This window comes from Hydractinia symbiolongicarpus, chromosome 14 (genome assembly GCF_029227915.1).
Source record: "Hydractinia symbiolongicarpus strain clone_291-10 chromosome 14, HSymV2.1, whole genome shotgun sequence".
Lineage (NCBI taxonomy): Eukaryota > Metazoa > Cnidaria > Hydrozoa > Anthoathecata > Hydractiniidae > Hydractinia > Hydractinia symbiolongicarpus.
Window position 1 is genome coordinate 5,256,500 of NC_079888.1, and position 22,710 is coordinate 5,279,209.

At 34.4% G+C, this 22,710-nt stretch overlaps 1 protein-coding gene across 1 annotated transcript in view; it reads right to left on the minus strand.

Annotated features, from left to right (window-relative positions):
* The window catches only part of LOC130625549 (trichohyalin-like), a 29,776-nt gene extending 11,771 nt beyond the window's left edge, over positions 1–18,005 (minus strand). The window contains exons 1-25 of the mRNA XM_057440658.1: positions 17,728–18,005; positions 16,680–17,078; positions 16,106–16,314; positions 15,468–15,748; positions 14,659–14,959; positions 13,887–14,146; positions 13,315–13,580; positions 13,042–13,171; positions 12,700–12,917; positions 12,364–12,570; positions 11,335–11,489; positions 9,968–10,083; positions 9,610–9,813; positions 9,080–9,270; positions 8,334–8,526; positions 7,714–7,891; positions 7,086–7,241; positions 5,948–6,142; positions 4,514–4,685; positions 3,887–4,007; positions 3,364–3,545; positions 2,761–3,049; positions 2,259–2,506; positions 1,317–1,516; positions 625–769 (exon numbers count right to left, since the gene is read on the minus strand). Coding sequence (XP_057296641.1) covers positions 625–769; positions 1,317–1,516; positions 2,259–2,506; positions 2,761–3,049; positions 3,364–3,545; positions 3,887–4,007; positions 4,514–4,685; positions 5,948–6,142; positions 7,086–7,241; positions 7,714–7,891; positions 8,334–8,526; positions 9,080–9,270; positions 9,610–9,813; positions 9,968–10,083; positions 11,335–11,489; positions 12,364–12,570; positions 12,700–12,917; positions 13,042–13,171; positions 13,315–13,580; positions 13,887–14,146; positions 14,659–14,959; positions 15,468–15,748; positions 16,106–16,314; positions 16,680–17,078; positions 17,728–17,874 — 5,163 coding nt within the window. The 5' untranslated portion in view covers positions 17,875–18,005. The remainder of the gene's footprint in view (positions 1–624; positions 770–1,316; positions 1,517–2,258; positions 2,507–2,760; positions 3,050–3,363; positions 3,546–3,886; positions 4,008–4,513; positions 4,686–5,947; positions 6,143–7,085; positions 7,242–7,713; positions 7,892–8,333; positions 8,527–9,079; positions 9,271–9,609; positions 9,814–9,967; positions 10,084–11,334; positions 11,490–12,363; positions 12,571–12,699; positions 12,918–13,041; positions 13,172–13,314; positions 13,581–13,886; positions 14,147–14,658; positions 14,960–15,467; positions 15,749–16,105; positions 16,315–16,679; positions 17,079–17,727) is intronic.
* Positions 18,006–22,710: the final 4,705 nt, after the last annotated feature.

Here is a 22,710-nt window from a genome sequence, read left to right on the forward strand (position 1 = left end):
TGTATAATTCACTGCCACTTGAAATTCGAAAAATCGATAAAATGTCTCTTTTTATGAAGGCGCTCAGAGGGTACTTCTCTTAATAGACGATACCAGCTATTGGGCGATGTGCACTCTCAGCGGCTATCTTAGTCACTGTGCCGTCCAGTCTGCTTCAAGTTTAGCTAAGTGGGAGAATTGTTTTGAACTATCCCTATGTCTTATTTAGCTCGCACATGAAGTCACTTCACACCTTGTATGCATACTGTTGCATTTCTAGTTGATCAATTCTTGTTTGTTTTTATCGTTTTTACTATTTTTACTGTTTTTACTGCTTTTTTCCATTTTTATTCTCAGACAGGACGGACATTGATAGCAGTTTTTTTGTATTTATGTATATATTTGCAAATTACTGAAGTCCTCATCCTGTATAAGTATTTTTAAATAAATAAAAATAAATAAATAAATACTGGATCCTTAGAGGAAAGAGGCTGCAACGTTGTTTGCATGTTAGGCAAACCTACACCCTTAACTCTCCTCCTTTCCTTCCCCCTCCCATTCATACATAAACTGCCACAATAAAAACCCTAATAATCACACTTATTTTTGGAAAAAAACTTGAAGATAAAGTCGCAACTAACTTACTTGCAACACTAAAACATCATCAGTGTTTGCTGCACTTTCATCGATCTGTTCTTCTGAAGTAGCAGCCGCTGCAAGACGTTTGTTCTTCCTTGCTTGCAATCTTTCTCTTGCTAGTTGTTCTTGACGTAGTCGATTACTAGCCAATCTAAATTAAAATGTGGGATTTTTTGTTGGTCTCACATAACTTAATGGTGTTTAACCTCTGAAGTGGTAATGTCTATTCTTATATTTTATTCTTATATTTTCAAATCTATTTATTATTAGCAGTTAGTTTTTTGTTTGTCGTTTATTTATTTGTCGCAACTATATTTATTTGTAATAAAAATAATTATATAAAGTACTTCTTGTAGTTCTAATATACCAACAAAGACTTAAAGACAAACATGGTGCATACGCCTTCTTTAACTCTTCAATAAGGAAGAAAAGTTTGCATTATCTCTCAGTTGTGGTATAGAAAGACTTAATCAGACGTCTACAGGACATAAAAAACATACATTTACTCTTCACAGAAATAACCTGATAGTGTGATACAAACTATCTACGACTAGCTATAGCAGACTAGTTGCAAGCCGGTAGAATTTATCAATTAGCAAATCTACTACTCTACTCTACTAATCTACGCTACTCGCAGCTAGCTACCATCTTTGGCTCACTTAACTTTGGATTATAATATAGACAACAGTAGTTCTTACTTTGCACTAAGACTGGCTTGTTGAGACTTCGCCATACCAAGTACCAGTGCAGCTGCATCGTACTTTTCTTCGGCTTGTGCTTTTTTTGCTTCCCTTCGCAACCGTGCTAAAGCTAGCTGACGTTGGCGTTCATTGTCCAGTCTTGAATCAGTACCTTTTAACATTCCAAGTAAAGCTTCTTTCTCTGATTCAAAGTTTTTCTGTAATAGAAGATGAAATGTTCTTATACGAACAATGATCTAGTACAGATGGACGGACAAAAGACAGGCAGGCAAATAGCTTGTAACCATTCTCTTCTCATTAAATATATTAGTTTACATTAATCACATTTTAGTTATTAAAAATGGTCTTCAACTAATTTTCCAGACATTTCAGAACATTTCCTTAATTTAGGATGGTGCACAAAAGATTATTCTATTATTTTTATACAAATTTCATGGCCATTGAGCGCATTAAAAAAAAGGATTACAAGTTGATTAATACTTCTTTCAACTGACGTATAGCGGCATGAACCAGATGCTAACAATATACATAGGTAGTTTTGAGATTATAACAAGAACTTGGTGAAAAAATAAAAGTAATTTCATAACTTTTATGTCATGACATTAAAATATTTTTAACTTGTGACCACCTTTAAGTTTTTCCTGATATAAAAGACACTATGGTTGCATTACTTTAAGGGAAAGAAATCGACAGCAATTGAAGTGCTGAAAAGAGAGAAATTGCTATATTTATTATAGAAAATCTTAATATAAAAGTCTATTATTAAACCAATGCAAACTATGATGAATAAATAATTTTAAGTAAACTGATGACATACAAGGAGTTTGTATAAAATTAATCAGGGAGACATACCTCTAAATGCTTTGATAAACCAATAAATTAAAGTAAATAAATGAGATACAAAAATAAATATGCATGGAATTAATCAGGGAGACATACCTCTAAATCTTGCAAAATATTTCCTGAAGTTGTGTTCGCCACTTCTTCTTCAAACTCTTTATCTTCGTCTTCTTCTAATTTGGCAATATCCAGATAACTCATCCCTTGCTCTCGCCTCTTTTTACGTTGCTCTAACTTCTCTTGTAAACGCCTTTCTTGTTCAGCTTTTGATGAACCAAGTAAAGACTGAATATTAGTATCTTGCTTCAGAAGATCGTTCATTATTCTTGTGGCTTCATCTTGCTTACCTAACAAAAATAATAGAAGATACATCCTTTGATACTTGCTACAAAATACTATATTGACTTAAATTACATTAAATATCAAATGGATAGTTTAAAATATCAAATGGATAACTGTATGAATCAAATGCATCGTTTTAAGAATCGAATGACAACAAAACACTTAAACAGAATTAACTGGCATGAAAATGACGTTTCCCATAAATGATATTATATATTATATATATGATATTATATATGATATTATAAACATATTATACCTTCCTGTTTTAATTTTTTTTGTTCTAATTTAATCTTCATCAACTGCCGTTGTCTTTCTTGTTCGTTCATTGCTGCCCATTGAAGATCACCCATTTGTTTTTCCAGGGCATCTAAAATCAGCTTATCCTTTAACGCATCGTACTTTGTTTCCAACGCATCAATCAAATCATTCGCATCTGTCTTCTTTGTTGCTTCAGCCATTGTGAGAACGAACACAAGGTTAGGAAATTTCCTCTCGCTACATAATTTCTCATCATGCTCCTGCATTTCAATCAAATCTTCTGAACTCTATAAAAGTTAGCAAAGTTATCGTTAATTGGGTGTAGATATTATAGGTTCACTTGCTAAATATTAACCTTCATTCAAACGAAAAACTAGTTAATCTAACAACAAAAGATTTAAACATTGCGGCGATACAAAAAATTTCAAAGTAGTTTTCCTAAAACCCTTTAAGCCCTAACACCTATCCTATGCCCTACATACTTTTAAGGATTTTGTTAGTAAATTTACTTTGAGTTATCTGACCATTTTACTAATAAGCGCAAACAATAATCTGTGGCTCATTTTCACATACGTATGTGTTGCTTGACCCACTTCCTTACCTTCTCTGGCAAACTCTTTAGTACTGCTTCACTTTCTTCATCTTGTATTTGTTGCAAATCAGCCAAAACAGATACAACAACGTCATCAGGGCTTATCCGTCTCTCTTGATTTATTGAATTTAGTGCGGTCTTACGATTCATGCTTTTTAATGCAGCCATTTCATTCAAAGTATCATTGTAATCTAAAGAAGAAAATAGGAGAGATAAAAAAAGGATGAGCTTTCTTTCCTACTGGTTGTTCTTTCCAGATTATTTTTTATTTTTTGATGTAAAACTTATCGGTTCCATATGCTTTAATCAAACAGAAGTTTCAGTGACGAAGTCTAAGTCACAATTAGCAAAGGTATTGCTACCAGAATGTTAAACAAAATATCCTTAACACCATCACAGAAAAGAAAAATATATGTAGTCACTAGATTGGTAGCCATAAAGCAAAACAACAAAATTTAGGAAATGATATGAGAGCGTCTGTGTGTTTATGTGTAATTTCTGACTGACAAGGTTGATCAAAATCTCAACAAACCATCATTAATGTTGATCAATTCTTTTAGTTGTTGAAGGCGTGTTTGCCGGTCTGTCATTGTCATTACCAATGATGCATCGAGATGTTGATTATTTTCTAGCTTTATATACTCAACCAAGTCCTAAAAAATATCGTGAAATAAAATATTGTATTATTTTATCTTACTTTGTACAACGATGGCAGTCCACAAAAGCTAAATCCACAATGTGACAACAAACTTTTTTTTTTAATTCTCCATACAAAAGAAAATGTTTAAAAAGATTAAAATTAAAAAAAAAACATTAAGCTGTGGAAAACCACGAAAATTCACCTATCACAGCAAAGTCAATAAAAATATATCGTATTTGTTGTTATTTTTAGCGTTTTATTTTTATAGACTAGTCGCTATCCTGTGGATAAATCCATGGGTTCGCACTTTCTTTATGTATGGCTTTTTGTGTTTCTGTAGACAGAAGTATTATTAACATACAGAAGATGGCAATTGGCAATTTTTTTCACATTTTTTGGCTGCAACATTGGCAAATTTTTTCACATTCTGGGGTTAAAAAGTTTTCTTAATAACTGACCAGGCTAAATTTGTGTGTACCATGGCACAGGCATTGACAGTGTAAATAATTAAAGTCTAACCTCTTGCTCCAAAGCATGTCTCTTTTCCATATGTTTCATGACAGCATTGTTTACCTCTGAGCCTTCTTTCACAATTTCAGTCTCAACTTTACTCGCTGACAAACGTTTTTGGCGTAGGCGCTCTAACCTTTCCTTTGCTAATTGTTCTTGTCGCGAACGGTCATTTTGCAGTCTGTAAGAAACAAATATTATTTCTAAAAAAAAGTTCGGTCATTTAAAAGTACTTTTATGCTGGTTTACAGCCTAGTGGTTACGGAATAGTCTTCAGAATCGGGAAGTTCGTGTTTAGTCCAACATATTTAGCAAGTGCATTGACCACAGCTACAGACTAACTCATGCTATGAGACAGATAATTGGGTAGACAATACCAGGGTAGGCCTAATGTATGCATACAAATACAGAGGAACCACATTGGTAAGTGTTTTTAATGATGTAATGTCAATACTTTTATAAGAATTCCCATCAATAAAACTAAAATAAAAGAAAAAGGAAAACTAATGCTAAAATTACTGTCAGCAATTGTTAAATCCTACTTTTTTCAATGAAAGGTAACTTGGTTTAACAAAAGCAACATATACTTATGTGATATCAGAAACTTTGCCAGCTGCTTTAATAATTTGAACCGTTACACAGCAAAAGACAAGGTTATAAGACAAGGTTATATGCTGAAGGAGATTTTTGACTTAAATGTTTAAGAGTGTCACAAAAAATAATTATTATTGCTATGTCATTATTGTTATTGAAATTATTTACCCAGAATAACCTCTTCAGTTCCTATTGGTACTGCTATCAACGAGGGTCCTGCAAAGGGGGTCCTAGCGCATTTAAAGCTCCCATTTGAGCTACGAAAGTCGTTCAAGTACAGCAATCGCTCAACTAGACAACCGCCTAAGATATCAATCCTATTCTCATGCTGAGAGCTAAGAAGAAAGTATAGATTCACACTTTCATAGTCTCTGGCATGACTCGCCGGGGTTTGAGCCCAAGACCTCCCGCACTGGAAGCGAACGCTCTACCACAAAGCTATCATCATGTGTCTGAAAGACTTGAGATAGAGAACCTTGCACTTTTACTTGATTTTAAGAGAAAGAGGAGAGATTACATGGAAGGTATTTTAACATAACATAAAATGTTATGCTCAAATAACTACAAATAAATAATTTTTGTACCATTGCAAGAAGAATTAAAGAGAAAAACTCTAAGTTTTTAGTTTTGTTCTCAGTTTATTTTCATTAACTGTCATTGACGTCCTTGTTAGTTCTTTACTGTCCATTAAAGATCACTCATTTGTTTTCTCATGTCATCCAAAAGAAGCTGATCTTTCAACGCATCATACTCAAAGCTAAGCTTAAATTTGCAACAACAAGGTGATGCCATCAACAAGCAATTAAACCTTAACACCTATGTATATTAAAAAGCAATTAAAATGGATACCTTTCTTTCAATGCAGCACTGTTTCTCTCAGCCAAGCCTAAAACCATTGCAGCTGCACCAAATTTTTCTTCAAGCTCAGCTTTTCTTTGCTCTCTCCGTAGTCTTGCCAATTCTGCCTGCCTTTCTCGCTCATTCATAAATTGCGAATCAGTACCATGAAGTCTTGCAAGTAAGGCTTCCTTTTCATCGTCATACCTTAAAATTTAAAGGGGACACATGAACCACAAATAAATCTCACATTCATAGCTTTATTTTCTTTTATTCACATAAATTTGACAAGGAATACGTAATCAGGAAAAAACGATTATTTTGCATCAAAATTAAATAAAATGAATGATCTGGACATGTAGAAATTCAGTATTAAATCAAGAAATACTTTTCTTCTCAAATTGAAAAACGCATTAAAAAATACTATTTATATTATGTATTTTAAGTAAGCAACACTACAAAGGGAAGAGATAGATGTGCATATTTTACATGGCTAGCCTCACAAATATCGAGGGATATACCCTGTCTATTATTTCCAGGAGGAGCCAAGCTTTGATGGGGAGTCCTGGAGTATTTAATGTTTTCTTTGAGCTAAGCAAACTCAATTAGGGTCAGCGCTCTGCCAGACAACTCTCTGCAACATCCAACGACCCATACAGTGCGCCAATCTCCCAAATTTCCCTCACATGGCTTGGGTTAACCCGGGGCTATGGTAATATTCAATTGCGCATATTGAATCGTCGCCAAGGGGAATCGAACTCCGGTCTCCTGCACACAGTACAGGAGAGATAACCACTAAACTACAGCTATGGAAGATGAAAGAAACTGCATCACTTAACAAAAAAACACTTTCAAACATGTGAGAATTGGTGAAAGGTTTTAAGTTGGGTTCACATGAACAACAAATAGTTTTCAAAGGCTAAAACTTTTTAGTTCCCTAAATTACAGATTACCTTTAGCTTTCAGGCCTTAAAGCAGTTGACACCAAGGTTGTAAAAACCTTATAAAATGAAATAAAGTTAAGCATAATTCTTTAGAAGAATCTTTTAAAAAAGCAATCAGGACAGCTGAAATAACATAGGAAGAAGGCAAAGGCAAGGAAGTTTTGAGTATCCTTATAATCATTGAAATGAGTTATGCTTTAGCAAACCTTTTCTGAAGATCTTCAAGTATTGTTTTTGCATCTGCTGTTTGTTCTTCAGTCTCTTCTTCAGGTAATGCATCAATATCCAGATCATCAACAGGTTCACCTTTTGCTATGCGTTCTCTACGTTGGCGCAGTCTTTCTTGAAGTAGTTCATCATACCTAATACAATGTAGAAAAATGTTATCTCTTTTGTTCAAAATGTTTTACCATCAGCCATTGTAAATAGAATATACAAAGCTTGTTATAAACCAAATACAAACGAACGAACAAACGAACGAACGAACGAACGAACGAACGAACGAACGAACGAACGAACGAACGAACGAACGAACGAACGAACGAACGAACGAACGAACGAACGAACGAACGAACGAACGAACGAACGAACGAACGAACGAACGAACGAACGAACGAACGAACGAACGAACGAACGAACGAACGAACGAACGAACGAACGAACGAACGAACGAACGAACGAACGAACGAACGAACGAACGAACGAACGAACGAACGAACGAACGAACGAACGAACGAACGAACGAACGAACGAACAAATGAATGAATAGAAAAACAAGGAAGTGGGTAAACGAAAAAGCAAGTAAAGTAAAGAGATTCCATCTACTCTACTTACTTCTTTTTGTTTTCACCCATTAGTTTCTTTAAATTAGCATCTGCTTTGAAACCATCCCCAAGAAGTCGAGCAGCTTCATCCAATTTTCCTTCTTTAAGCAAACGTTTTTGTTCAAGCCTCATTTTTATTAATTTGGCTTGTCTTTCTTGTTCAGATAATTTTGCCCACTCAGCATCACCTATTGGTAAAAAATATTATATATATGAGACATTATCATACTTCTCTCACAATAAATTTGAATCTACAGGCAGTCCTGCAATAATGTGTTAATGTTAATGTGATAAATTGCAACCTAAAGAGGTGAAGACAATAAATGATGATTCGCTACTTGACAAAGTCAATGGGAAGTAACTGCCTGAACATGATCGTCTTATATATAATAATTTATTGGTAAATTTTTGTTTTTAATGTAATTTAATACTGTAGTCCTAAAATTTGGAGTGCATTCTAGCCAATCTAAAGTGTTAAAATTTTCTCTGTGTTAGGCTTCTTAGTCACTTAACACCAGAACGGACTTTCAATCAAGTTATTTTCCCTTTGATATAACAAAAAAAATTACGAAAACTTGCGTTTACTTGTAAATCCTCTTAAACCTAATAATACTACATAATAATACATACTCATTTGTTTCTTTAGAGCTTCCAAAGCTAGTTTATCCAACAAAGCATCATATTTCTTATCTAGAGCTTTTACCATCTCGTTATCACTGGTGGAACCTCCATACGAGAAAATCAGTTTTGCAACATTTTCTACTTTACCAAACTGTCTCTCCTCAACAAATTGGTTTCGAAGTGACACCAATTGGGTTTGTTCCTACAAAACAAATGCATCTTCTTTCACTTTCAACACAAATATACTCACCACCATTGTTACTCTATTGAATTTCGTCACAACTTGGTTTTACGAGGACATAATATGCAGCAATACACATCTTTAAAACAAATTAAGGCTCACAAGATTTGTAGGTGCATATTTTTTGTATTGTAAATGTTTTTCATATTCTTAATAAGGTGGGTGATATCCCTCACATCAGCTAATTTTATCTCTTATATTAATACAAAACTATGTCTGTGTCTGTCTGTGACTGGCAAAGTGGATGTGTTTATTTTTCTTTAACGTATCCAAAAAATATGGCTCAAATGTTAATTGACAAATTAAACAACAACAAAAAAGGGTTAAATAACATCTCTAATTTCTCATTGGTACTGGTTAATGATATACCATTCTTTGTCTCCCAATTTGAGCTATTGCAAATGGGATCAATTTTATATAAGAATGTTCAGAATGCTACGCATTGGTTAATGTTTTAACCCCTCTTCCCACTGCTCACACTAGAATCAAACTTATAAAATTGTATGTCACATACCATTGTAGGCAACTGGTCAACAACCAAACGTGTTTCGTCATCTTGAAGTTGTTGTAGATCAGCCATTAATGCAACAATGACATCATCAGCTGTTGGATCTTTCCCAGATGTACCTTTGAGGATTGCTTCTTTGCTTATGAATTTTACTGCCATTGCCATCTCCAAAATAGAGACATGCTCCTCTTGGTCAGCTGACAAGTATAAACAATGCATACTCTAATATGTCATTAAATCACACTTATAAATACTAATATTTACCAATGTGTTCCTGCGTCATACAATCATGAGCAAATTCGTGCTAACAAAGCAGGCAAGCAAATAGTATAGAGGAAATTGAATTACAAAGGCTGATAGCTTCATTGCCTTTTTATAACTGAGATAAATTGAGCCTATACAATACTTCCTAAAATAACTGGACCCACAATAAAACCCAAAAGTGTGCAGTAACATTTTTCAAACTTACTTTCACAAAATAAAACTTTTTTAAAGAAATTGATTGGAAAAAGATTTATAAAAAATTTGAGTCTTACATTTTACTGCGAAATCCAACTCATCTCGTTTAGCTTTTAACTTGTTTAACCTTTCATTCAAATCATCACTGGTCATTTCTCTCGCTTCTTGTTTCAAATCCTCTGATTCTTTTTCTTGCATCATATCAACAAATAAATTTCTCTCAATTTCCTGTTTGCGTGCTAGCTCTTTTAGAACAAAATCTTGCCAACCAGTTATGTCATCTAAAAGTTTCATGACTTGTTAACACTTGTATACATTTCTTAGCCAGATTTTTTATTTTCTGTTTCAATAATAATAGACACAGCTTTAATTGAGTTATGTTGAGTCACAATTTCAGTTACAAATGTGCTTACAGTTAACAATCCTGTCATTTACCTGCTGAAGGTTCAATCTCGTTTTGTTCCTCTTCTGCTTTTGTTGACTTTCTTCTTCGACGGGCTGCTAAACGTTCTCGAGCTAACTGTTCTTGCCTCTCCCTGTCATTCTTTAACCTAATTGAAGCATAATAAAAAACATTGGACTACAAAGATACATTCATTTTAAATAACATCCCCACACGGTCGTAAATAAAGTAAATGAAGGAAGCCTTGTTAAGGGAATCAATTTTTATAGGAATTAATTTCCTAAAATTTTACAAATTTTACAAATTTTTGCTAATTTTATTTCTTTGAATTTGTTCTACTCGTAAAAGTAAATGCTAAATTAATTTTGCTAAAATCAATAAAAAACTGTTTTTTCTAATAAAAACAACTTTTTTTGTCATATTGAAAAACTACTTTGTTCATCACTAACATACTGCCAAGCAGCGAGCAGGATTCGATCCGCGGTCCCCAGAACTGGGAGCCGTAGATGAACCCACTACACTACGTGCAGCAATATGTTAGTGATGAGCTCAGATAGTTTATCCCGATGGTGTGTATACATATAGGTGAATATTTATCATAGCACATCCGTATCTCATTCTCAACGGAGAATGCTAGTGATGAACAAAGTAGTTCTTCTTTAATATGACTTACACCCATTATACTCGCCTGTCATGATCAGAGGTCTGATCGGGGTGAAGCATTCTCCGTTGAGAATGAAATACGGATGTGCTATGATAAATATTCACCTATATGTAATTTTTTTTGTGATAAAAAGTAATTGTAACAAACATATGCTTGATTCAAAGTAAAGGTTTAAGTGACTTAACAGGTGTGGGTTTACTTTAACTTGAACTCATAAACGCCCTTTAACAAATCATTCTAATCTGCGATTGGTTATACACAAAATAGAAGTTTCTAATGAAACATTTTAGTTGGTGTGAAATACGTAGTTCAGCAACTGTATATTTCAAACCAAGCAAATGTTAATAGCAAGAAGCAAAAACCACTGTTTTTGGTAAAGTCGTTTTTTCAGACAAGAAAAGAATAATAAGGCTTTTAACTATCTATTCCAGATCAGGAATATTTGTTTTGATACTTCAGAAATACTTTAGCATCATCTGTTGTTTTTTCGAAGAAAAAATTTATCTTCTTCTTTGTTGGAGAAGATTTGGTGGTTCTAAGTTAGTGTCACAAATTATGTAATGTGTGCACCGTTTATATTTAAAAAAAACAACACTGTTAAACTCATTTAAACCACCAATTTGCACAAAGATCATCCACAAAAAACAAGTCCCTGCAAGAATTTTCCTTTTAAGGAAGCTAGAATGTATCTTTAGTAAAACTCTTATGAAAACATTTCGACTGATTGACACTAACCTATCTTCTAAAGCAGCCTTGTTGCGTTCAGCTAGGCCAAGTACCAATGCTGCACTGCCAAAATTAGCTTCCCTGCCAGCTTTTCGAGCCTCTAACCTTAATCTTGCAAGTTCAGCTTGTCGATCTCGTTCTCTGTTTTTACGGTCATTCTCTTCCTGTTCAATAAACGTATATAATATAATTTTTGGACATGTTATGTACCACTTTGGATATGCTATGTACCACTTTAAGTACCTTAAAAAAAAGTTTTAAGGTTCAAAATTTAAAATGGTGGAGTTATGGCCAATTGTTTGAATTTGGAACAAGTTCATGTGAACATAACAAATTGTAGGGTTTTGATAACCCAAAATCAGTGATAATGTAAAGTACCATTTCAGTCATAATAAAAAACTTTGTTTAAAAAATCTTTTATGTTATTAAAATTAAACCTTAAAACTTTATATTCTCTTTTGACTCAAGTGGCACTACAACATCTCAAAGTTAAAAGAAAAAGAAATTTACTATGAGAAGTTACCCCATCCCAATTTTACAGCAATTGCCTCTAATTAAATAAAGAAACATCAAAATAACAATATACAGTAAATACTTGAAAACCTCTCTTTCCAACAAGCCCGCACCCGAAAAGCACAATTTATTGACAGGTCTGACGAGCCGTCCGATATGCAAAAAAGGCATGTCATGTCCTGGGATCGAGGTTGTTTTAGAAGAAAAAAAAATCTATTTCAAAAAACATTTGAAACAAGATTTTTCACTCTAGATTAAATTTTTCTTTAATTTTCCTTTTGTATTTTTATTGCAATATGATCTTGAAAAAATATTGAAATAAGTCTTACAAATGGCCTATTTACTAATCCCTTCTATGCGATAAGACCTCCCTCTTCCAATAAGCCCCCCCACCATCAGAATAATTTCTGACAAATAAACTCCCAGGTGTTTAAGCCAGTATTTACGGTAATAGTAAACGTTGAGCATTTAAAAATGCAAACAGAGAAAAAAGCATTAAAAACACAAAGATAAATAAGTACAAACCCTTAGCCTTCTGAGTAACGCATCCCTTTCATCTTCAAAGCGTTTATCTAAATCTCGCAATATATTCCCCGATGATGTTTCAGAAAGCTCTTCCATTTCACTTTCTATTGAATCAGGATCTTCACCAGCTTCAATGCGACGTTGACGGTTGCGTAGGCACTCATTTAATTGATCTAGATATTTCTGTCGATTTTCCCCTAGCATTTTCTATATAGTCAATATCATTATCAAAGAACCATGATAAAACAAGTGTAAAAGTTTAAATTATTAGAATAAAGTTCTTGTGAAAAAGTGACCTTATTTGTAAACGACCCGATAGATGACTTAACTACTCACATTTAATAGGTCAGAATCTTGAGCAGCATCACCAAGTAACTTTGCTAGTTCGTCAAACTTTCCTTCTTGTCGTAGTTTCTTTTCCAAGAGCTTCAACTTCGCAAGTCGGTTTTGTCTTTCTTGTTCTGACAGTTTATCCCATTCAGCCTGACTATATTGCTTCATTAACGCATCCATTAGCAACTTATCGCGTAAAGTGTCATATTTATCATTCAATGCTAGAGAAAGTGACATACCAAAACTAAGATATGTATGTAAAACATTTTGTGCAGCAATGATAGCAGTACACAGCTTAAATATCCTTACAACAATGTTCAAAAACTAAAAAAAAGGTATAAATACCTTGTAGCAGTTCCTCCTCTTCATCTGAAGTTTCAATAATACCGAAAACAACAACAGCAACATTATCAAACCATTCCTCAGTAATAGCTTGAACTTGTTCGTTGCGCAAACCGTCGAGTTCATTTTTGGTCTAGAGTAAATGAGGATATCCTTTTTATATTTGTTATATATAGAAAAAAGATTACAGCAAAATTGTTTTAAAATTAAATGTTACTGGCTTGTCAACATCATTCAATTTCAGTGCTTGTATAGAAAATATAACAAAAATATTACCATGGTACCAACATTCAAAAGATTTTGGCAAACTTGATCCTGTTTTATCTGCAAAGATGTCAGCAGAGTTATGCCAGCAATGCCATCTTCGATATTTCCATTTTTCTCTAAGAGCTTCTCTTCTTTCAAGGATTCATATTTTAAAGCAATTGCCTCTTCTAAACAACGACGATTCTGAGAAAGAAGCTGAAGCTTTTCACTTGACGGTTTTGCTCTCCATCCCTGCCATTGAGCCATCAAAACTGTTAGCTGGCCTTTCCGCTCATCTTAAAGTAGAAACGTAGTGGTTAATTTAACCAACAAAGTAAAAAAAATATTCAGTTATGCACTTCACAAAGACTAACTTTATGAAGTAAAAAGGAAGAATTATTTTCGTGCTCAGTTGCTTGAAAGAATGTCAATAAATTTACAGGGTCTTTCTTTTTAAAAAAAGTTTTCCAAACAGAATAAGGTTACTTTAAGCTATAAATACTGTGGGGCAACTGTTTTGAAAATTTGACAATAAACTGTATTCCAACATCTTCTTTCTTTGCAAAAGTGGCCATGTTAATACTGAATTCTAATAAACTAACCTTGATTTAATTTTCGAGCAGACATTCTGTGCATTAAACAATCTTTGGAGTTCATCATAGTAAGTAGAGCTTCTCGTTCCAGAGCAAATCGGCGTTCACTTTCTTGAACAAGTTGCAGGACAAGATCAACACGGCCTAACTTTGACTTTAATGGAAACAACTTTGGAGGAACAGTGGGTCCATCATGGGCACGTTTATTTTTGTGGTGCTGAATTCGGTAAGTACTGAGATTGGATTGTTTTTGTGGGTCTTTGTCAAATCTTAAAGAAAAAGAAAGGGGCAGCTGCAAAAAATTAAGTTGATTCTGGTTTAAAAGTTATCTACATGTTTACTCTTTAACTTGGAAAGCTGTCGAAACTTAGAATCACAGTGATGTATTAGAACATACTACGTACTGTAAAAATTAAGTTCCGAAAATTTTAGTATACTCTCCATTGTGTACACTAATTTTGACTTAAAACTGAGATCATGTTAATCCCTAGAAACACAACTATCTTTAATAGCAACATTACACCAATGCCTTTTTATAACATTGTAACTACGCACAAAATTTAATGAATAAGTTTTAATGACTTTGTACTTAAAAGAAAGTGTATTCTGGCTGAAGCGTCATTGAAGAAACATACATCATAAAGAGTTGAGTTTTCCATTATTTACCTTAATATTTACCCCAGTTATTTTTATTTAACAACACAAAAATAATTTAACAAATACGATTTCTGCAACATCAGTTATGCACCTTCCTAATGTTTTGGTTTAAGATAATAATTACCTTGCATCCTTTTGAGGTTGAACTCTTTCACTTAATCCTACACAAATACCACAACTTGCGAAAGCACTTTCTTGAGTACCACGAAGCCTTGCTTGAACCAAACAAAATAATATGTTTTCTCTTTCGAATGGATTTAAAGTGGTAAAACCAGATAAGCCTTGCAGTTTGTTCGTTAAAACTTCTCTCTCATATGTGTATCGGTTGTTAATATCAACCAACACAGCCTCTGTCGAGGAATGTTCCATTTCTCTTTGATCCAATTTTTTGAGAAATTCATTTCTGACTTCATCTTTAGACAAGCCTAATAAGTCGAAGTCAAACGTGCTTACAATAATTTACTTATATGCATTAAAAAAATTAGCCTATTGCGAGAAAAATATGAATGAACGAAAAAAACTCTGCAGATCTTTTTTGACATAATTAAACCAAAGTTTGTTTTAAATTGAAAGCAGATGAAAAATCATGAGGTAAAAAGTTAAAGCTCTTAAAAGCTATTTTTCTTCTTATTTATTATGGTCAATATTTTTAAGATGTAGTAAAGAAAGTTTATATACATAAAACATCAAGCAAATAATGCAGCTGTTTGAGCAGCTAAAAAAGGGTTATACTTCCATCTTAAAAAAGATTATAAAGGTGCCTTGATTAACAATTTGAGTGTTTTAAAATAATTGAATCAGTTCATGAACTCTGTCAGATAGTTACTTTCAAAACTAGGCACTTATTAAGCATGGGCAACTAATTAAACCACTGGATTAGTTACTTATAAATTATTATGCCTTCAATTTTTCCTCTACATAAATCCCACTTACCACTTTCCTGGACCTTCTGTTCTTCTTCAGACAACCTCTTCTCTAATTCCGTACCAGATTCTCCCACCAGTGAGAACAAATTAAACTTTAGAGAAACACGAGATCCTGGCAGATGAATTGCCATGGTGTCCAGTTTTCCCTCTTTACGTAACTTTTCTTCTTTTAGCTTCAATTGAAACAACTTTTCATGTTGCTCATGCTCAGTGAGGGTCTGCCACATGCCTTCACCAACATGAATGCGTAACATTTGATGCAGTAGTTTCTCACGAAGAACTTCATATCTATAGAATAAAAGATGCGTTAAAATCCTATGTACAGTAAGAAAGTTTATACTGACCTAGGCCCTAAAAGAGTATAATGCAAAGGTAAAAAATTAAGAAAAATAAAGTAAGTATGTAAAAGTTGGTTTTTACTAAAGTCGTATATATCTGAAAGTTTATTCATTGTCTTTTTCTAGCCTCAAGCATAAAAGCAGCTTATTTGTGTGGGTCATGGCTGTATTGGTTAGCAAACTCAGTCTCCACACCTAGAGAGAATTTTTATCCAAGTAAAATGCAGCTGTATCACCTGTCAGTGCTTAACATTAAAGAAACATTTATACAGACATGCCCTACAAGCATAAAAACAAAAACATCTACTTTTCTTTGAGTGCATTTAACAACTCTGTGGCAGTAACTTTTTCTTTTGGTCTTCCTTCAAACTCCATACCCTCCATGAGGTCATCTTCAAGCAAGGCTTGCATTCCAATCTCATCCATGCGATTTAATAAATGATCTGCTCTGTTTTTTATTTTTAAGGACACAGCTTGCCGTTCTCTTTCTTTTGCTGCTAAATAAGCATCATCTTCCTAAGCATAAGTATTTTCTATTACTTCTATATTAATACTGCTTGTCTTAAAGCATTTGAAACTTCAGTACAAAAACTAATTCTTACAAACAAATTTATATAATGAATAAAATCTAAAACGATGCAGACCTTGCTAAAGCAATGGTCCTTGAAATGATGGATTACCACTGTGATGTAAAATACCTTCTATAACACAGTCATGGCAAGATTTCCTTTCCTTGTTTATAATAAACAGTTTTTATGTTAATGTAAACACTAAGATCCTGCAATTCATTGAGGGGACAACAAGGATTAATGCAAAGTTTATGCAAGAGCTATATGACAAGGCCTGCATTGTTAAGAGGTAGTTCACAAATTACAAAATACCTGAAGTTTCTGCAGTTCTGAATGGTTTTCATAATCTTTCTGTTGTACACGTTCTGTGATTGCTTTTTCTTGCTCTAGGTAGTCTTCATCCGTGTTAGCTGAAGCAAATTCTGGAACATTGCACAAAAATAATTTGGCTTCATCAAAACACACATCCTCATCAGAATTAACACGACCTTCTAAAAATTTTCTCCAATACGCTTGTGAGAACCGATTACCATGCACAGCCTTGAACAAAAACAAGGCAGACTTTATGGAAATCCGACCAACATCTTCAACATCCAAAGCTCGAAAATCCCATTTAACTTTTTCTTCCATAACATGCCGTCTTTCAAGCTCTCTCACAACGTCAGGGAAATATTCTTTGCGGCATTTTCCATTTGAACTTGGGCCACATACCTTTTATCAAATAATAAAATCAAATAAATCATATAAATCAAATAGTTAGTTAAAAATTTAAAATAGCAGACCCCATTTTTAAAAAAGCACCTTATTCAAAATAATTTTCAAAATAATTATCAGTCATTTGCTTATTATTTTTTAAGAAACAAAGATTATTTAACAAGATTAAAGTACAATTTAACTTTAGTCCTATAGTTCAGGCATTATGTTTAAAGAATGTAAACACATGATTAAAAAAAACAATTTGGCAATCTATATTATAATACCTGTATACATCTGTGCGTCTGTCACGCAAAATGGTAGCTTAGCTGCGCAAGTATAAAAAGGACGAGCGAACCCATGGATTTTTCCATGGGCTAACGACTAGTTCTTTAAATTCATTTTTATTTCTGTAAAAAAATCATCTTTGTAAGTTAAACACAAAAAATATTTTGATCAAAAAAATCTATTTCTGCAAACTGCTGATTACATTCACATTTTGTGGAAGATCCTTTCACCAATTACCAGCTTTAGTCTGATTTTGTGGAATTTAATTTTGCAATGACTGAAAATGAATTCCTTGACAATATCTTCTGAAAAAAATTTTATTTGTGAATTTTTTTTTCCTTAATGGTAATATATATTCTAAATAAAACATTGTCCCTACTGTGTTGATGGTTGCTTCCAGTTGTTCAATATCCAGTGGTTTGGAATACACGGTTTCATCAAATTCTTGCAAGTCTATCCATTCTATATAGCCTTGGCAGCTAACATCCAGCGTATCAAAAAGATAATCCAAGTCTTGATGTACCATTTTAAGAAGCAATCAATAAGCCCATCATCAATTCATTGAATAAAGTTTCAGTTTACTTTTAATGTAAGACTTTACATTCTAAAACTGAAAAGGAAAGTAGGATTTAAAGAATGCACTGGATAATTTTGTGAAAAGTTATAGTCCCTATCTTAAGTTTGCAAAACAGTAAAATCAAGTACTGTATTCAGTGTACCAGGGTGTTTGGAAATTGAAGAACTCAAAAATCACAAACAAAAAATATTTTTCATTTAAGGCGACTCCAATTTAATTAGTTGTTCTATGACCCCAACTGACCCTAATTTTCATGAAAAAAAATAATAATAATATCAAGCAAAAAATTTTTAAGGTTACTGTAAATGAAACATTTTTTTAATGTTTTTTGCAAAAAATTCATGAAATATAGAGAAAAAAAATTCTCTTTCCAATGACATATTTTATAAACATACCTTGATATATGCAAAATATGCATAATAATATTTTTAGACAGTTTACCTTCACCATCGATATATATATATAAATATATATATAAAAGTTGTCATATTGAAGTTGTCGTATCGAAAATCATTAAAGAAAATTAAAGTTAAGCAATATGCATATAAGCTGTCTCTTGTACCTTATTTCTGTCTATTAAAGGGGATACGGAACGACTGTTGGTTTTTGACTTTAGTGACTTACATGAAAGTCGAGCTGATGGTGACGAAAAACAAAACTAGCTATTTTTCTGGCATGCATGTAATTTACAGACTCAAACATAAAGATATATCTAGAATTTTTATCTTCTCCAGCCTTGGTCATGTTTTATCCAGAATGAGTTTTGCTGAAACATTTCTTTGTAATATACTTTTCGAAAAAAAATATTAAATCAGCGAACAAAGTACGCTGTTCTGTTCATTGCGCAAAACGCGTTTGCCGGATTTTTAATATGTGTGTGGGATATACGGAATGTGAGCATTTTAACCGGTTTGTAGCCTCTTTAATAATTCTGAACACGTGCATGCATATTCAGCATAAAGAAAAAGTTTGCACTTCTATCATCTTTCTGCATACTCAGTTCCGCATGTTTATAGGACCTACAAAAATCTTTAAAAACAAATATCTCGTTAGTAAATTTTCGCATACATGGCTTTACGTTTGTGGTCTCTTTTTCCGAAAGCTTTCTATTGGCTCATTGAAATTTTCGGTAATTGAAAGCTGAATAAATTATGCACAAAAGATTCCCGGATTTTTTGTATAAATTACTGATTAGCGAATTATGACGACAGCAAGAAAAAAATGTTTTTAATGATTATATATATATATCATCATCATCATCATCATTCTCGGCTTAACGTCCGTTTTCCATGCTAGCATGGGTTGGACGGGGTATATTAATGACCCTCTTCCAATCTGATCTAGACTGTGTTAGATCTAAACTCAACTTCCTCTCTATCAAGTCTGTCCTTATAACCTCCTGCCAAGTCTTTCTCGGTCTGCCTCTGGGCTTTGCCCCAGGAACTATCAAGTCTCTACACTTTCTTACCCAATTATCCTCCTCCATTCTTTCCAAGTGCCCCAGCCAATTCAATCTTCTTATCTGGATAACATCTTTAATTCTACAGAGACTTAGCCTGCTTCTTAGCTCATCTGAACTCTTTCTGTCTCTCAGACTGGCATTACACATCCACCTAACCATTCTCATATCATTCCTTTCTAAACGGTCAAGATCTTCCTGCTTCACTGCCCATGTCTCACTACCGTACAACATAACACTTCTTACACAGGCCTCATACAACCTACCTTTTACCTCAATTGACAGGACTCTGCTAGTCAATAAAGGAAGTAACTCTCTAAACTTTTTCCAAGCAGAACCTATCCTGCAAGTAACACTTCTTCCAACACCCCCTTCACTGCCCAACATATCACCTAAGTAACAGAATTTCTTAACTATCTCTAACGAGCCACTGTTGTACATCATTAAAGCTGGAAATACTTCATTCTCTATAATCTCACCTTTGCAACGCTTGCATACAAACTGTATGCCAGCTCTTAACCTTCCACTAATACTACTGCACTTCTTATGTACCCAATGCTTGCAAGTCTCACAAAAAATTGAGTTACTACCAACCCCTTTCCTGCAAACTCCACAAGGCCACTTTCCAACTACAAGGTCACACTTGGCTGCAATGCTACTTATCATGACTTTAGACTTTGCTGTGTTTACCTTCAGCCCTTTCTCTTCTAGTCTTTTCTTCCACTTCTCAAACTTTTCAACTAATTCTTCCATCGACTCTGCTATGAGAACCAAATCATCTGCATACAATAACTCCCATGGGCAACCTGTTCTGAACTCCATCGACAGCGCTTCTAAGACTAGAATAAACAACAAAGGACTAAGTACAGAACCCTGATGTACACCAACATTTACACTAAATTCATCACTAAGTGAATCGTTAATCCTGACACGACTTCTAGCATTGCTGTACATAGACTGAACCATCGTTTCTAGCCACTCATCCACACCTAATTTTCTCATAGCCCACCAAATAACTTTACGTGGCACTCTATCAAAAGCTTTCTCTAAATCTACAAAGGCAAAATAGAGATTCTTTCTCTTTCCTAAATACTTTTCCTGAAGCTGTCTGAGTAAAAATATTGCATCTGTAGTGCCACGCCCTGGAACAAAACCAAATTGCATCTTATCTATATCAATTCTTTCTCTAAGTAACTTATCAATCACTCTTTCAATAACTTTCATTACTTGATCAACCAACTTCAAACCTCTATAGTTACCCCTTTCTAATGCATCACCCTTGCCCTTGAAACAATTCACTATTACACTCGACTGCCACTCACTCGGAATAGCACCATCCTTTATAATCTGGTTAGCAAGACTTGTAATAAGCTCAACTCCAATATATCCAGATGCTTTTACCATCTCTGCAACAATACCTGATACTCCTGCAGCCTTGCCAATCTTCATTTTCCTAATAGCCTCCACTACCCATTCTGTCTTGATCTGCATGGCTGGCCCTTCTACGACATCATCATCAGACAAATTATCCTCGTCCCAATCAAACTCAGTGTTAAGCAACCTCTGATAATGATTCTTCCAAGCTACCCTTTTCTCCTCCTCTGTGCTAGCCAAAACACCTTCATCATTACGTATACACTTCTCACCTACAATATCTTGATTAGTCTTCTTCATTTGCTTTGCTATCTTGAATACCTCATTGCGCTGGTCTTCCCTTCTTAACACATCTGCAAATCTGTTTCTCTCTGCTTCTGATTTTGCCTTATACACTGCTGTACGAGCCCGACGCTTAGCTTCTAAGTAAATATTTTTACTACCACCTGACTTCCACTCTTTCCAAAGTTTCCTCTTTTCCTTTATACACTGTTCAACCTCATTATTCCACCACCAGGTCTGTCTATGTCTAGCTGGTCCTTTCGTCCACCCACAGGTATCATCAGAAGCTTCTAGAAGACAATTCTTCAAAGTAGTCCAAGTACTTTCAACATTTTCACTATCACATTGACTATTGTAGGCTAACTGCTGAACTTTTGCACTAAATTGTCTTGCTACAATCTCTTCCTTCAGCTTCCAGACTTTTCGACGGGGCCTGTACTTTCTCTTGGCTTCTCTGACACTCTTCAAGATAATATCACAAACCAGCAACCTATGCTGGGAAACACACTCTTCCCCCGATATAACTTTCACGTCCTTCACCACTTTCTTGTCTGACTTTCTAACCAAAAAGTAATCTATCTGTGTCTTACAACCACCTGACTCATATGTTATCAGCCTACTCTGTCTCTTACTGAATGATGTGTTGCAAACCACCATGTCCGTTGCCATTCCAAACTCAAGCAATCTCTCCCCTTCCTTATTTCTGCTCCCAAATCCATAGCCACCATGCACACCTCTATAACCTTCAGATGACTTCCCAACATGACCATTAAAGTCGCCGCCCACCATGACAAGTTCAGTGTCTCCAAACTTTGATGTGACTGCTATTAACTCATCATAAAACTTATCTTTATCTTCCTCACTGAGTCCACACTGTGGAGCATAAACTGACAGAAAAGTGACAATCCTATTACCTATCAAAAACTTTATCACTATAATACGACTATTAACACGCATAACATCTATTACTTTTTCTACCCACTTCTCTGCAACGAATATGCCAACTCCTCCATATCCATCACTATTACCAATCCAAAAAAGCTTATACCTTGCCCTCCTACCTTCCACAAATCTCACTGAAGCTCCTCTCCACCTAACTTCCTGAACACAACACATATCAACAGATCTACGTTCTAACATTTCAACTACTTCACCTGCTCTACCTCTCAGAGTACCAACATTTACACTAGCCATCCTCAACCTAGTGTTATCTACCTTGTGATGTGATAGCTGGGTAACGGTCTGACGATGCTCACATCTGACATCTGTCCTACCGTGCGCGACACCTTCACTCCTTAGAGTTCCAGCCCCGTTTACGCAGTTTGTCTGATTAACTATTCTTACGGCCATTAATAAAGAGTTTTGGCATTGTTTTACAGCTGGATGCCCTTCCTAGCGCCAACCGTTCACAGACCGGACTGGGTGTTTTTTAAAGTGACACCATCACTATGTGGCATTTCACGGGACTTCCACAATCGCCCCTTTAAACTAAGGTATGGTGGAGGACGTTCAACTCCTCTCTTGTCTCTTAAGGAGACCCTTCACCACAATATAGTTACAAATAATTTCATAACAACGTTATTAGAAAAAAAAACGGGAACCTTTTTTAATTTAATTTATGCTGAATATAATGGTGCGAAAACGAGAAGTCTGCAACCACACGTTCGGAA